Raw genomic sequence first — 14,848 nt, 5'->3', positions numbered from 1 at the left:
ATCAATTTCACAGTTAAAGTCGATTTGGATTTTTTAAATCTAAAGATTTTGAATTTACTTTTGTATTTGATAAAAATTTAAATTAGTTTGAAATAAAGTTACTAAATTTTGATAAAATAAGCTTTTAGAAAAATAATTTATATATTTTTAAAAATATAAAAATAGTTTTAATTGACTGTGAATTAAATTTCTCAAAGTATTAAACAAAGTACCTACATATGTATTAATATTTGGAAACCCGTTGTAAATTTGGAAATTAGGCTAAAAAATTAATTTAAGCAATAAAATTTAATGCTTTTGTAAAATTTGAAAAATAAACTAAAAATTAAAATTAGGTTATACAAATTTAATTTGGGAAATTCCTTAAGTTTTGTGGAGATTAATTAAATCAAATCCTTCCAAATCCTAAAAAAATAATAATTGTACGAATAACATCTTATAGTACAAATCCAAAAAAAAAAATATTTTTTCTAAAACTCTTATGTTTTAAAAAAGTAGATAAAAAAATCCTTAACAAATAGTACAAATTTTCTTTTTTTTAAAAAAAAATCTAAGTTTGCCTATTTCTAAAAGCACTAAATTGTAAAAGAACTCAATTTTACATTTAAAAAAAATTTTTTTTTGTCATAATTTCAATTTTCCCCGTTGCTTTTTCAGAAAAGATTTGTTCTTTTACCATTATATATAACACACGCATTTCAACTACTTTAGGTTTCATGGATGCCAAAAGGCCCTCGTCGCCGTCTGATTCGGCGGAGATGGTCGGCAGGATCGACGATTTACTGACATTAATTTTCTTTTTCCTCCCAGCAAGACCCTTGATCAGATTCCAATTGGTGAGCAAACACTGGAGATCTCTCATCTCCGACGAGCGGTTCTTTTATCTCCACACCCTCCGTTTTCGTGCCCATAAGCAGCCTTCGTTCATCCTTCAAGCGAACTTACCGGCGTTTTTTTACTTCAATCACATGGATAAAACCTTCCGCCTCTTCCGTATCGGGTTTTCCTATTCCAAGATATTGCAATCTTGTAATGGGTTGTTATTGATGGAGTGCAGAAATTCTCCCTTCGGATGGAAGAAGTACTACCTCTGCAATCCCACAAGTAAAAATATTAGAAATTTGATTTTCGAGAACAAGAAGAAAGAACTAATTTCAGGACTCAGTCTGGCTTTCGATCCTCTAAAATCACCAAATTATAAGGTTGTTTGTGTGAAAGGTAAGGAAGATTCACTCTTTGAATACATAATCGAAGTTTATGACTCCAAAGATCATGCATGGTCCAGCTTGGACCCCCTATTTTCAGATTTACCCAACACTCAATTCCGCAATGGGATATACTTGAACAATGGGATTTACTGGATCAAGCCACGCGCGCAAGATCACGTTTCTTGGATCTTGAAAAGGGATCTGTAGCAGACGTTCCAATAATCAGGCTTCCCCGAAGGAAAATGGAGGAAGTCACAAGAACTACGTACTTGAATCCAATGGACACATTCATTTTATTTCTTTGTCTTTACAAGTTAAGAAGAAATCCGTGTTGGTATTTGAATTGTCAGAGGATAATTCTGGTTGGGTTCAGACATTTCGCGCTGATTTGAGTCCTATTTCAGCTGTTTTTCGGGAGATGAATGGTGCAAAAGTTAATATTTTGGGTATTGTTAGAGGAGAAAAGGAAGAGGATTCCGTTGTCGTGCTTCATTTTCATCATAAGATTATGTTCTATAGGCTCTGGGACGGTGAATTTGGGCTATTCTTCGACTTGAAAATGCAAGGATTTGGTAGAGATTGTAGGCTTAAGTTTGATCGGAACCATGTGTTACGGCTGGTTCAGACTTTGGCTCCCGTTTGATGTCCACGGAAACTCAAATTTTTGTTTTATTTTAAATGTTTTTAATCTTAAGGCGTGGTTGGATGGACTTGGAGGGGATTTAATATCCTTCGATTTGATACCATATCCCTATTCATCTTATTTCATGCTAAGATTTCTTTTGTCTAAGGTGTGTTGGAAAAAATACACCTAAAACCAATTATTATCTTAATTTTATCTTTCCATAAGTTATTATTTTTATTTTTATTTTTCTTACAAGCTCTAAAGTATTTATAACTAAAAAAAGATAATAATTTCACAATTGATCCTGTAGTTAAGTATTGGACTACTGGTATATCACGTTAGTTTGTCGTCCAATTTCAATGATTGGAGATTATTATATTTCTACGTTGTAAGAAAATATGACAACTTTTTTATTTTTCTTTGAGAAGAAAACTCTAAACCTTAAATCAACCAAACATATATCATATTTTTAATATATATTTTTCATAAATAAATATATTTTATTATATTCTTCACTACAATACTCTTTTTAATTCAATTTTTATAATTACCCAAAAATTATTCGACTAATATATTATCTTTTAATTAATGCACTATATTATATCTTATGTATCATCAAAATAACTAAATTTCGTGATTTTATCTGATTTACGCTAAAATATACTTTGAGGTCGATACTATATTAATAGGGTTAATAGGAGTTAGTTTGGTACTTGGCTGGCTGATTATAAAAGTATTCGTGCTTTCAAAGGGGATAATTATTTTTAATTTAAAATATTACTTTCTAAGTTAATCAATTTCACAGTTAAAGTCGATTTGAATTTTTTAAATCTAAAGATTTTGAATTTACTTTTGTATTTGATAAAAATTTAAATTAGTTTGAAATAAAGTTACTAAATTTTGATAAAATAATCTTTTAGAAAAATAATTTATATATTTTTAAAAATATAAAAATAGTTTTAATTGACTGTGAATTAAATTTCTCAAAGTATTAAACAAAGTACCTACATATGTATTAATATTTGGAAACCCGTTGTAAATTTGGAAATTAGACTAAAAATTTAATTTAAGCAATAAAATTTAATGCTTTTGTAAAATTTGAAAAATAAACTAAAAATTAAAATTAGGTTATACAAATTTAATTTGGGAAATTCCTTAAGTTTTGTGGAGATTAATTAAATCAAATACATCAAAATCCTAAAAAATAATAATTGTACGAATAACATCTTATAGTACAAATCAAAAAAAAAATATCTTTTTTCTAAAACTCTTATGTTTTAAAAAAGTAGATAAAAAAATCCTTAACAAATAGTACAAATTTTCTTTTTTTAAAAAAAATCTCAAGTTTGCCTATTTCTAAAAGCACTAAATTGTAAAAGAACTCAATTTTAAATTTAAAAAAAGTTTTTTTTGTCATAATTTCAATTTGCCCCGTTGCTTTTTCAGAAAAGATTTGTTCTTTTACCATTATATATAACACACGCATTTCAACTACTTTAGGTTTCATGGATGCCAAAAGGCCCTCGTCGCCGTCTGATTCCGCGGAGATAGTCGGCAGGATCGTCGATTTACTGACATTAATTTTCTTGTTCCTCCCAGCAAGACCCTTGATCAGATTCCAATTGGTGAGCAAACACTAGAGATCTCTCCTCTCCGACGAGCGGTTCTCTTATCTCCACACCCTCCGCTTCCGTGCCCATAAGCAGCCTTCGTTCATCCTTCAGGCGAACTTACCGGCGTTTTTTTACTTCAATCACATGGATAAAACCTTCCGCCCCTTCCGTATCGGGTTTTCCTATTCCAAGATATTGCAATCTTGTAATGGGTTGTTATTGATGGAGTGCAGAAATTCTCCCTTCGGATGGAAGAAGTACTACGTCTGCAATCCCACAAGTAAAAATATTAGAAAATTGATTTTCAAGAACAAGAAGAAAGAAATGCTTTCAGGACTCTGTCTGGCTTTCGATCCTCTAAAATCACCAAATTATAGAGTTGTTTGTGTGAAAGATAAGGAAGATTCACTCATGGAATACATCATCAAAGTTTATGATTCCAAAGATCATGCATGGTCCAGTTTGGGCCTCCCATTTTCAGATTTACCCAACACTCAATTCTGCAATGGGATATACTTGAACAATGGGATTTATTGGATCAAGCCTCGCGCGAGATCTCGTTTCTTGGATCTTGGAAAGGGATTTGTAGCAGACCTTCCAACAATCATATTTCCCCGAAGGAAAATGGGGGAAAGTCACAAGAACTACGTACTTGAATCCAATGGACACATTCATTGTGTTTCTTTGTATTTACAAGTTAAGACAAAATCTGTGTTGGTATTTGAGTTGGCAGAGGATAATTCTTGTTGGGTTCAGACATTTCGCGCTGATTTGAGTCCGATTTCAACTGTTTTTCCAGAGATGAATGGTGCAGAATTTAATGTTTTAGGTATTGTTAGAGGAGAAAAGGAAGAAGATTCGGTTGTCTTGCTTCAATTTCATCATAAGATTGTGTTTTATAGGCTCTCGGACGGTGAATTTGGGCTCATATTCGACTTGAAAATGCAAGGATTTGGTAGATATTGTAGGCTTCAGTTTGATCGGAACCATGTGTTCCAGCTGGTTGAGACTTTGGCTCCCCTTTGATGTCCACCTAGACTCAAATTTTGATTTTATTTTAAATGTTTTTAATCTTAAGCCATGTTTGGATGGACTTGGAAGGGTATCAATATCCTTCGATTTGATATTCCAATCCCTATACATTTTATTTCACACCAAGAATTCTTTAGTCTAAGGGTTGGAAAATACTAATAAAACCAATTATTATCTTAATTTTGTCCTTCCATAAATTATTATTTTTATTTTTAATACAAGCTGTAAAGTATTTATAACTAAAAAAACATAATAATTTCACAATTGATCCCGTAATTAAGTATTGAACTATCGGTAGATCACGTTAGTTTTTCGTCCAATTTCAATAATTGGAGATTATTATATTTCTACATTGTAAGAAAATATGGCAACTTTTTTTTTATTTTTCTTTCTAAAGAAAACTCTAAACCTTAAATCAACCAAACATATATAAGATTTTTAATATATATTTTTCATTGATAAATATATTTTATTATATTCCTCACTACAATACTCTTTTTAATTCAATTTTTATAATTACCCAAAAATAATTCGAATAATATATTATATCTTAATTAATGTACGATATTATATCTTATGTATCATCAAAATAACTAAATATCACGATTTTATCTGATTTATGCTAAAATATACTTTGAGGCCGATACTATATTAATAGTTAATAGGAGTTAGTTTGGTACTTGGCTGGTTGGCTGGCTGATTATAAAAGTATTCGTGCTTTTCAGAGGGGATGATTATTTTTAATTTAAAATATTACTTTCTAAGTTAATCAATTACACAGTTAAAGTCGATTTGGATTTGGATTTTCTAAATCTACCGATTTCGAATTTACTTTTTTATTTGATAAAAATTTAAATTAGTTGGAAATAAAGTTACTAAATTTTGATAAAATAATCTTTTAGAAAAATAATTTATGTATTTTTTAAAATATAAAAATAGTTTTAATTTACTATGAATTAAATTTCTCAAAGTATTAAACAAAGTACCTACGTTTGTATTTATATTTGGAAACCCGTTGTAAAATTTGGAAATTAGACTAAAAATTTAATTTAAGCAATAAAAATTTAATGTTTTTGTAAAATTTGAAAAATAAACTAAAAAGTAAAATTAGGTTATACAAATTTAATTTGGGAAATTCATTAAGTTTTGTGGAGATTAATTAAATCAAATCTGTTGGGGATCGATGTAGAGTTTATAGGGGGGTGAATAAATTCTTTTCTTTTGTGATTTCTTCTTTTGAAGTTGTTAAAATCTTGTTAGAGATTGTAGCTAAACTTGTTCAAGTGTGCAACCAACAAATCACAGAATAGTGCGGAAACGATCTGATGGTTCGGTAATTGAAATGATAAAAACAGTAGGCAGTAGACAGTAGTTGTTTATGGAAGTTCGAAGATAAAATCTTCTACGTCTCCCCTTCTTCTGTTTCCGGAAGGTATCACTAAAAGACTTTGGATTTTACAGTACACACTCGTACACACCCACTTCAGCAGGACTTACCCTCTGCCTACTGAAACTCTTAGTGTATCAACACGATAATATATAATCAAGGTTCTGAAAAAGACTCTTTTCCAGATTACAAACTCTTCTCAACAAGATATGAATAGTGTGAACTGTTTATGAGGCGTATGAGAAATAGCAGCACAAGATGATCTTCAACTGATCAGATATATGCTATGAAGCGTGTGCTACTTTTCTGTATGTCAAGCTTTTTGTGAGATAAGAGAGTTTTTGTGCTCAAATCAACGTTGTGAGTATTGCAATCAGTATATATCTTTATCAACGTTGTTCTTGCATATTTATAGAAGTTTTGATCCCAACGTCTATAAAAAAAACGGCTTCTTTGACTTCTGATATATTCAGCTTTAATACATGAAATAAGTCCTGCAGAAAAGCTTCAAAACAATCAGTCTTGTTTTATACCAAAATTGGTAAAACGTAATAAATAGCTCCATACAGCATTAATGGTGCAATTAATGCTAGTACTTGATAAAGTAACGGTAACATTCAAAGCTAGTTCTGTTTATGCGAAAGCCGTTAAGTTACTTTGGTTTGGACTGAATTCTGCTTCTGTTTTCCTAAAATTCTAAGTTCTGCTTCTGGTTATCTTAGAACTTTAAGTTCTGCTTCTGGTTATCTTAGAACTTTAAGTTCTGCTTCTGTTTTCCGTTAGCTGAAGACTACTGCTTTTATATTGCCTAAAGATCTGCTGATTTTAAATCTCATTGCCTATCGCCACAATTAAGTTATGTCTAACAATTTCCCCCCTTGTGGTGATGCCAAAACCTGAATATTAGTAGAAAAATAATGGCAAGTTAAAACATAGTTATATTAAGATAATTAACGAAAGTTTTAATAATCGGTGCCAATGTCCCTGTAAATGGTTTCTTCAACATCTTGATATCTTCTGGCAGAAGATTCTGCTATATCTCCAGTTGTTCTTTCTTCTGGTTCTTCTTCCCCCTGTTTGGCATCAATGGCCAGTACTCGAGACAGCAAACCATCCATACGGCTAGAAAGAGTTAGAATACCATTGTTGAGCATTTCCAGATATGTTGACTGATTAGATAATCGTTCATTGAGAGCATTGAGAGATTGAGACTGGGACTCAATCTTGGCATCCATAGATTCCAAGGTGGTGGAGACTGAACGAATAACCTCATCATGGTCGGTGAGTCATTTGAGTATGTCAGTTTGACCGAGTACGATGATGCCTTGGCTTCTGGAAACATTTTGTTGAAAGGCAATGGTCTCAGCATACATTTTTCTCACAGATTCTGCCGTAATAGTCAGTTCCTTAGATATGCGGTCTCGAAAGAACTTAGAACCACTGACTTCTCCAACATGTTCACGAGATAGCTCCTTTACTATTTCAGAGAGATTGTGGAGATCCTTTTGCAAAGTATCAATCTCAAATTCAATATCAAACCGTTCTGGTTCTGGAGATGGAGTTCTGGGGAGCATACGCTGCTTGAGTTCAGCGGTACGAGCAGCAGCTGAGTCAGAAATGGATAAGACCAATGCAGTAGAATGTTCTAGTTCTGTTGGAGCAATGGGAGGAATCACATTCTTGGAACCAGCAGAGGTGCCAGGTTCAACAAGGCTCAAGTCTAGAGCGGCAGATACAGGAGGTGCTACATGAGTTTCCTCATCAACAAATGGAGCAACAGAAGTTTCTTCAACCTTAGGTTCAGGCGCCGTACTATCATCTTGATGAGTAGTTTCAATGGTCTCCGGTGGTTGCTTTGAAGGGATAGAGTCAGATGGCATATGCAGTAGATCTTTTATTTCTGCTTGATATTCAGCAGAAAAGTTCTCAAGATGTGGTAAAGGATTGTCATCTGATGTTTCCACATGCTGAGGTTCAATTTGAGCTTCGGATAATACCACTTCATTAGCTTGAGTTAGTGGAGGTGCAGCAGCCGTTGTAAGAACAAGAGACTGAATTACTTCATCCACTGAAGCTAATTCTCTAACAGAGATCAAGGATGATGATTGAGCAGGCAGGTCTGGTGATGCAGGAGTACTAGAGACCTTGGCTCCGGAAGGAANAAGCAGGCAGGTCCGGTGATGCAGGAGTACTAGAGACCAAGGCTCCGGAAGCAACTGTGATCCTTTCCTCAACTGTCTGTGTCTGTAGAAGTTCGGGTACCATGCCTAACCTGTAAGGCAGAGGCTTAGTAAAAACCTGTTCTTGAGCTCGAATTAGCTCAGCCAAAGTCTGCAGCTGATCAGTCATAAGCTGAATGATATCTTGATCATGAGGAGCAGTAGGACTCATTGGATCAAAATTTGACTTTAAAGATGTCAACACAGAGTCCATCGCCTTTTGTTTCAGTTGATCAAGGATATAATTTCTCCGATTCATGGCTTCAATAAAATTTTTGGTTTTTGCAATAGCAAAAACTCTTTTTTCATGCTTCACGATCTAAGCAAATACTCCTGCAGTGCGTAAGTGAGTGAAAGGGTGAAATGCTCTCATCTTTAGCCATTCATCAAAGAACAACATGTCTTCCCTGGCATATTTTTCAATCTCGTGAAGATGAAGTTCAATACCAGTTTGCACTGAGGTTTTGGAGCGTTGAATTTGATGTTCATCAGACATCTTTTCCTTTCCTTTGCTTGTAGGAATAGGCAGTGAGGTTCGAGTAGTTGATGATCCTGCCAATGACTCTCGAATCACAACTCCAGTAATAGATCTAACAATAGGTTCTGATGTTGATGTTGGTGGAGTAGTGATGACCGTTGGTTTGATGAAAGAGGAGGTAGAAGTTGGTTGTGAAACAGTAGAAGTAACTGCTGGTTGGGAGGGAGTTTCTACTGGTTCCGAAACAGACTTGGTTTTGGTTTGAGTGGCTTCTGGAAATACTTGTCTCAATGGAACAGTATCCAGATCAGCAATGGCCACATTTTTCTTGATACGGATGGTGGTTCTCGACTTCTTTTTGCTGGGTGTTGCTACTGGAAGAGATGCTTGAGTAGGAGCCGCTGATTCTTCAGATACAGTTTTATCCGAATTAGTCAAAACAATTACTCTCTTCCTTTAGATTTTCTTTTGGGGAGCATGACCCTCGGCTAGAGTATCCCCAATTTCCATTTTCATGGAAACAAAATCGGCCACAGTTGGTTTAGGCCGCAAAGCAAGCACAATATCAGCATCGACCATAGTTACAGAAGAAGCATCTTGATCAGTAGTGAATGGAAAACCAGCATCCTTCAGCATCTGACTGATTTGAACAGCAAAACCAGTGCTCTTTCGTGAAACCATTTCTCTCATAATTTTGAATAGAAAGCAACTCCAATCCACTTTAATATTCGAGGTGATCGCCACCATCACCTGAACGTTTTCCTTTGTCAATCGATCAAAAGTACCAGCTTTGACAAGAAGTGTCTTTGCCACAATGTCAGCAAGCACTTGGTATTCCATCTTCAGAAGCTTCTTGAAACATGAGGGAGAGAGTTCCTCTCCAGAAGCAGAGAAAGAAGTAAGAGCAACAGACATTTCTTCCTTTGAGATACCTAATAGGTCAGAGGTGCTTGAGAGTGGAAGAAAGAAGGTTGATCCAAGTAATGGAGCATCAATAGCAATAGATGCAACTCCTTGAGAATGAATGATCTGTCCATCTTGAACAGTTGCTTTGGCGAAGAATTCCAGAAGTGCTGTCTTATAGATGATGGCAAGTGCTTCCAAGAATTTTCAAAGGCCTGATTTTTCAACAGCCTTAAACATTTGTACAAGTCCTTCATCTTTAATAGTAAGTATCGATGAAAAATTAACTTGATAAGCGTTGAGAGTGTAAGTTCCAGCCATTTTTCTGAGATAATTTCATTGAAGATTATGTTAGACGAGAGAAAGCAGCAGCAAGAAAGTCTGGAATCGTAAAGGCGAAAAGAAATAAGAGGCGGTTAATATTCAAAATGTACAGCCGTCAATGTAAACACAAGGACACATGTCAGTATGTTTACGGTTGAATATTTGAAAGGTTATGCAGAGTGTCAGAAAAGTTATTTTTCAAAAATGAAAAAGAGCGGGCTGTCTAATGAGTTACTGAAAATAATCAGAAGAGGATTTGTCGTATTATGATAATATCTACTGGAATTTATAAGGTGCTGAAGTATTGTCAGCATTCTTGACAAAATCCAGTAGATACTTTGTCTTATCGAACAGACAAAACTCTCTTCTGCTTTTTATCACGAAAATATGAAATATTACTGTTCCCCATGAATCTATGCAATAAATGCGAAGATACGAAGTCTAAAAGAATAATAAATGATTCTTGGTATCCGTGCAGACAGTGAGCCGTCGCTTCAGCTTCTATAAATACCTGCAATTTTACAAACTGAGTCAATCATGCTTTTATCAAATCTAAACAAATGAGTAGTTCAAGTGACTTCTCGGAGACTTCTCCTGAGTCTGAATCTGCAGAGGAACTCCAAGGACAACTTCCAGCCTCTCGTAAGCAGAAGTTTGAAGATATTCTTTTTCAAGATATGAAGACTTGGAAGAAATTCCTTGGCATATAATCTGAACAATTAGTTAGATTGTTCTAAATTATTAGGTTTAAACTGTGGAATTACCCCATTCACAAATCATGACCATGCAAAAGGAGGGGATTCCAGCAGTTTTAGTTAGATTCCTGTTGAAGTACTCAGTGCTACTGAAGTACCTCAAACTGCTGATATCAACAAATGTAGTAGATAAACGCAATGTAATGTATCTGGTTTTGTAAGAATTTCATTTTGTCATATTTTCGTTTATCTACTGCTTTCATTGAAGGTTATAAAACAAGGGATAAGAAAAACTTAGTCTGGGTAAATCGGATGAATCAAGAGACGTTTCATATGACTTGAGACTCTTCAACTTCTTCAATCATTAAATGTCACCTGTCTATAAGTAATACAACAAGAATGTTAGGTAATATCAGTTCGATATGTCTAGTTCAAGCAATTCTGATGTTTGTAGCAGTACGCATGTCATTGTCACAGATGAAGTGTTTCCTTATCTGGAAGACTTGAAGAAGACTATTGAAGAATATGTCTTGGTAAAAGTCATGTCTTCATGGTTCAAGATTCAAGATCTTCAGAATTCTTATCAAAATGGTTGGGAATTTACTCGTTCACAAAGAGCAGTAGCGAGAAGATACAAACAACAATTTGATGTCAATCATGTTACAGAGCTAGCAACTGATCAAGTTCTTCTGCATGCGATGCTGTGGAAGGAGTGGCATCAGCTAGAGAAGATCTCTTCTGCTGAATCCTTCACTAGTTTAAGAATCCATGAACTGAATAATTGGATAGTTGAGTGGCAGGAATTTGTAGGTTCTGAATTGGCTGCTGTAATATGGCATAGATTATTTCCTCAATAAAATTTTAGTAGATGTAATTTTGTCTTCTTATTCTTCTGCAAATATTCTACTGTTAAATTTTGACAAATAACAATTAAGTTAAATCAATTAAACCAAGTACATTTCGAAAGTAAGAAAACTTATTCTCAGGCAGAGGTTTTGTAAAGATATCTGCTGCTTGTTGATCAGTCGGAACATATTCCAGTCGAATATCCTTCTTCTATACATGATCTCTGATAAAATGATGTCTGATATCTATGTGCTTCGTTTTGGAATGAAATACTAGATTTTGCGTGATTGCAATGGCACTGGTATTGTCACAGAGGATGGGTGATTCTGAGGCTTGAACTCTATAATCTTTGAGTTGTTGCTGTATCCACAGTATTTGAGAGCAGCACCTTCCAGCAGCAAGATACTCTGCTTCTGCAGTAGACGTAGCTATGGAAGTCTGCTTTTTACTGAACCAGGAGATCAACCTGTCACCAAGAAATTGACAAAAACCACTAGTGCTTTTCCTATCCAGTTTGCATCCTGCATAGTCAGCATCTGAATATCCAATAAGATTGAATGATGAGTCCTTGGGATACCATAGGCTGACATTCTGAGTACCCTTTAAGTATTTTAGAATACGCTTAGCAGCAATAAAATGAGATTGCTTAGGATTAGTCTAAAATCTTGCACAAATACAAACAGCAAACATGATATCAGGTCTGCTGGCTGTGATATATAATAATGAGCCAATAAGACCACAATACTGAGTTACCTCTACTGAGTTTCCATTTTCATCTTTGTCAAGATTAGTAGATGAGCTCATTGGAGTGGAAGCAGCAGAGCATGTTTCCATACCATACTTTTTCAGTAATTCTTTCGTATACTTAGCCTGATTTATGAAGATTCATGTTTCCAGTTGCTTGACTTGCAGTCCTAGGAAGAATGTTAATTCTCCCATCAAACTCATCTCAAATTTATCCTACATCATCTTAGCAAACTTTTCACATAGGTTGGGGTTAGTTGACCCAAAGATAATGTCATCAACATAAATTTGTACTAACAAAATGTGCTTATTCTTAAAAAACGTGAATAAAGTCTTATCTACTGTGCCAATGGTGAAATCATGATTAACAAGGAATTGTGATAGAGTGTCATACCATGCTCTAGGTGCCTGTTTCAGACCATACAGAGCTTTGTGTAATTTGAAAACATGATGTGGTGGAAAATGGTCGATGAAACCTGGAGGTTGTTTGACATAAACTTCTTCTTGCAGTAAACCATTTAGGAAGGCACTCTTCACATCCATCTGATAAACTTTAAAATTTTTGAAAGCAGCAAAGGCTAAGAATATTCTGATGGCTTCAAGCCTTGCTACTGGTGCAAAGGTCTCATCATAGTATATTCCTTCTTCTTGCCTGACAGCCTGAGCCACTAGTCTTGCTTTGTTTCTAACCACATTTCCTTCTTCATTTAACTTGTTTCTGAATACCCACCGAGTTCCAATGACTGCTTGATGAGTTGGTCTAGGTACAAGCAACCGTACTTCATTTCTTTTAAATTGATTCAGCTCTTCTTGCATTGCTTCAATCCAACTAGGATCCAGAAGAGCTACTTCAATCTTCTTTGGTTCAACCTGAGAAATAAAAGCAGCATGCATATATTCATTAAGCATTTGTCTTCTTGTACTTAAAAGAGCTGCTGGATTTCCGATAACCAAGGATGGAGGATGTGATTTTCTCCAAATAAAAGGGTTTAGACGGATTTCTTCCTGGTTTGATGGATTTGGACCAAGCTCAAGTGAGGTGTCAATAGATTCTGGTGTGTCAACTACTGGTTCTGGTGCATCCTGTATCTGTATTGCTGGTTCTACTATAGGGATGTCTGGTTCTGGATTTTGTGAATCGTTGACATGTGGTTCTGTATCATCTTCACTATCCAGTTCTAGATGAATGTTGTCCAACCTGTTACTCAGATTTGAAGTGTTAGTAATTTCATGAGCATTGCTGTCTTAATCGAAAACAATATGAATGGATTCTTCAACATTAAGAGTTCTATTATTGAAGATTCTGAAGGCTTTGCTCACTGCTGAATATCCAAGAAACAGTCCAGCATCTGATTTCAAATCGAATGCAGTCAAATAGTTTTTACCGTTATTATGCACGAAACATTTGCAACCAAATACATGAAAATAAGATACATTAGGCTTACTCCCTTTCCATATCTCATAAGGAGTCTTATTATGTCTCTTGTTGATCATGGTTCTGTTTTGTGTATAGCATGCAGTGTTAATTGCTTCTGCCCAGAAGCGCTGAGAGATGTTAGCATCTGCTAGAATTGTTCTAGCGGCTTCTTTAAGAGTTCTGTTTCTCCTTTCAGCTACTCCGTTTTGTTGAGGCGTTCTTGCAGCTGAATACTCATGATGAATGCCCTGTTCATCCAAATATAACTCAAGTACCTTGTTAGTAAACTCAGTACCTTGATCACTTCTGATTTTAATAACAGAAACTGATTTTTCATTTTGAATTTTCTTCAGAAGTTTGATCAGAAGGCCACTGGTCTGGTCTTTTCCAGCAAGAAATATAACCCAAGTAAATCTGGAAAAATCATCGATAATAACAAGAGTGTATCTCATTCTCCCTAAACTTATGATAGGGATTGGACCAAATAAGTCCATATGCAATAATTCAAACATCTTGAAGTTGATTTACTACCTTTGTTCTTGAAGCTGGATCTTATCTGTTTACCAAGTTGACATGCAGAACATACGTGATTTTTAACGAAATTAATATCAGGCAAACCGTCTACTATGTTATGCTTTTTGAGAATATTGATTGACTTAAAGTTTAGGTGATTCAATCTCTTGTGCCATAACCAATGTTTATCACTGAGAGATGCAACTAAACATGTAGGAACATTAATATGATCTACATTCCAAGAAACTCTGTATGTATTTCCTTCTCTTTTCCCGGTTAAGATTGCATATCCATCCACATCTTTAATTATGCATAAGTGCTTCTGAAAAACTACTGAATATCCATTGTCACATAATTGACTGATACTGATCAGATTATAACATAGGTTTTCAACCAAAAGTACATTATTTATAGTAATGTTACCATGAGTAATCTTACTCTTACCCACGGTTTTACCTTTTGAGTTGTCCCCAAAAGTTATCTTTGGTCTAGTACAACTTATCACTTCTGATAATAGATTCTTTTGTCCAGTCATGTGTCTGGAGCATCCACTGTCCAGATACCATATGGAGTTGCTAATTTTGACTTTCTTCTGTTCCTGCAAGCACAAGTTTTAGTAAATGGTACCCAGTCTATTTGGGTCCAAGCCTTATCAGTCCCTTAGGAACCCACATCTGTACAATTCTTGGTGACTTTGTACTTCGGGTATCCACCTTTGTGTGTGCAACAGAAGGTCTAGTATTCTTAACATAATGCATTTTAGAATGTTGTTCTTCCCTTCTATTCTTGGTTTCTGGTCTGTATCTCTTTTGAACAGGTCTACTATTATAGTACTGGTAGTTTT

The 14,848-nt window shown here is 34.7% G+C and overlaps 2 protein-coding genes across 2 annotated transcripts; both read left to right on the top strand.

The window, feature by feature from the left end:
- The first annotated feature begins 731 nt into the window (after positions 1–731).
- LOC140958060 (F-box protein At5g07610-like) lies at positions 732–1,453 on the top strand. Its single transcript, XM_073415476.1, has one exon. It carries the CDS (start codon positions 759–761, stop codon positions 1,413–1,415), a length of 657 nt encoding a protein of 218 aa, XP_073271577.1. The 5' UTR covers positions 732–758; the 3' UTR covers positions 1,416–1,453.
- A 2,215-nt stretch (positions 1,454–3,668) lies between these two features.
- LOC140972003 (F-box protein At5g07610-like) lies at positions 3,669–4,472 on the top strand. Its single transcript, XM_073434476.1, has one exon. It carries the CDS (start codon positions 3,669–3,671, stop codon positions 4,470–4,472), a length of 804 nt encoding a protein of 267 aa, XP_073290577.1.
- The last annotated feature ends 10,376 nt before the right edge of the window (positions 4,473–14,848 follow it).

The sequence above is a fragment of the Primulina huaijiensis genome, chromosome 1 (genome assembly GCF_012295235.1).
Source record: "Primulina huaijiensis isolate GDHJ02 chromosome 1, ASM1229523v2, whole genome shotgun sequence".
Classification (NCBI taxonomy): domain Eukaryota; kingdom Viridiplantae; phylum Streptophyta; class Magnoliopsida; order Lamiales; family Gesneriaceae; genus Primulina; species Primulina huaijiensis.
Note: the sequence above shows the minus strand (reverse complement) of the source record. Positions and strands in the feature narration are given on the sequence as shown.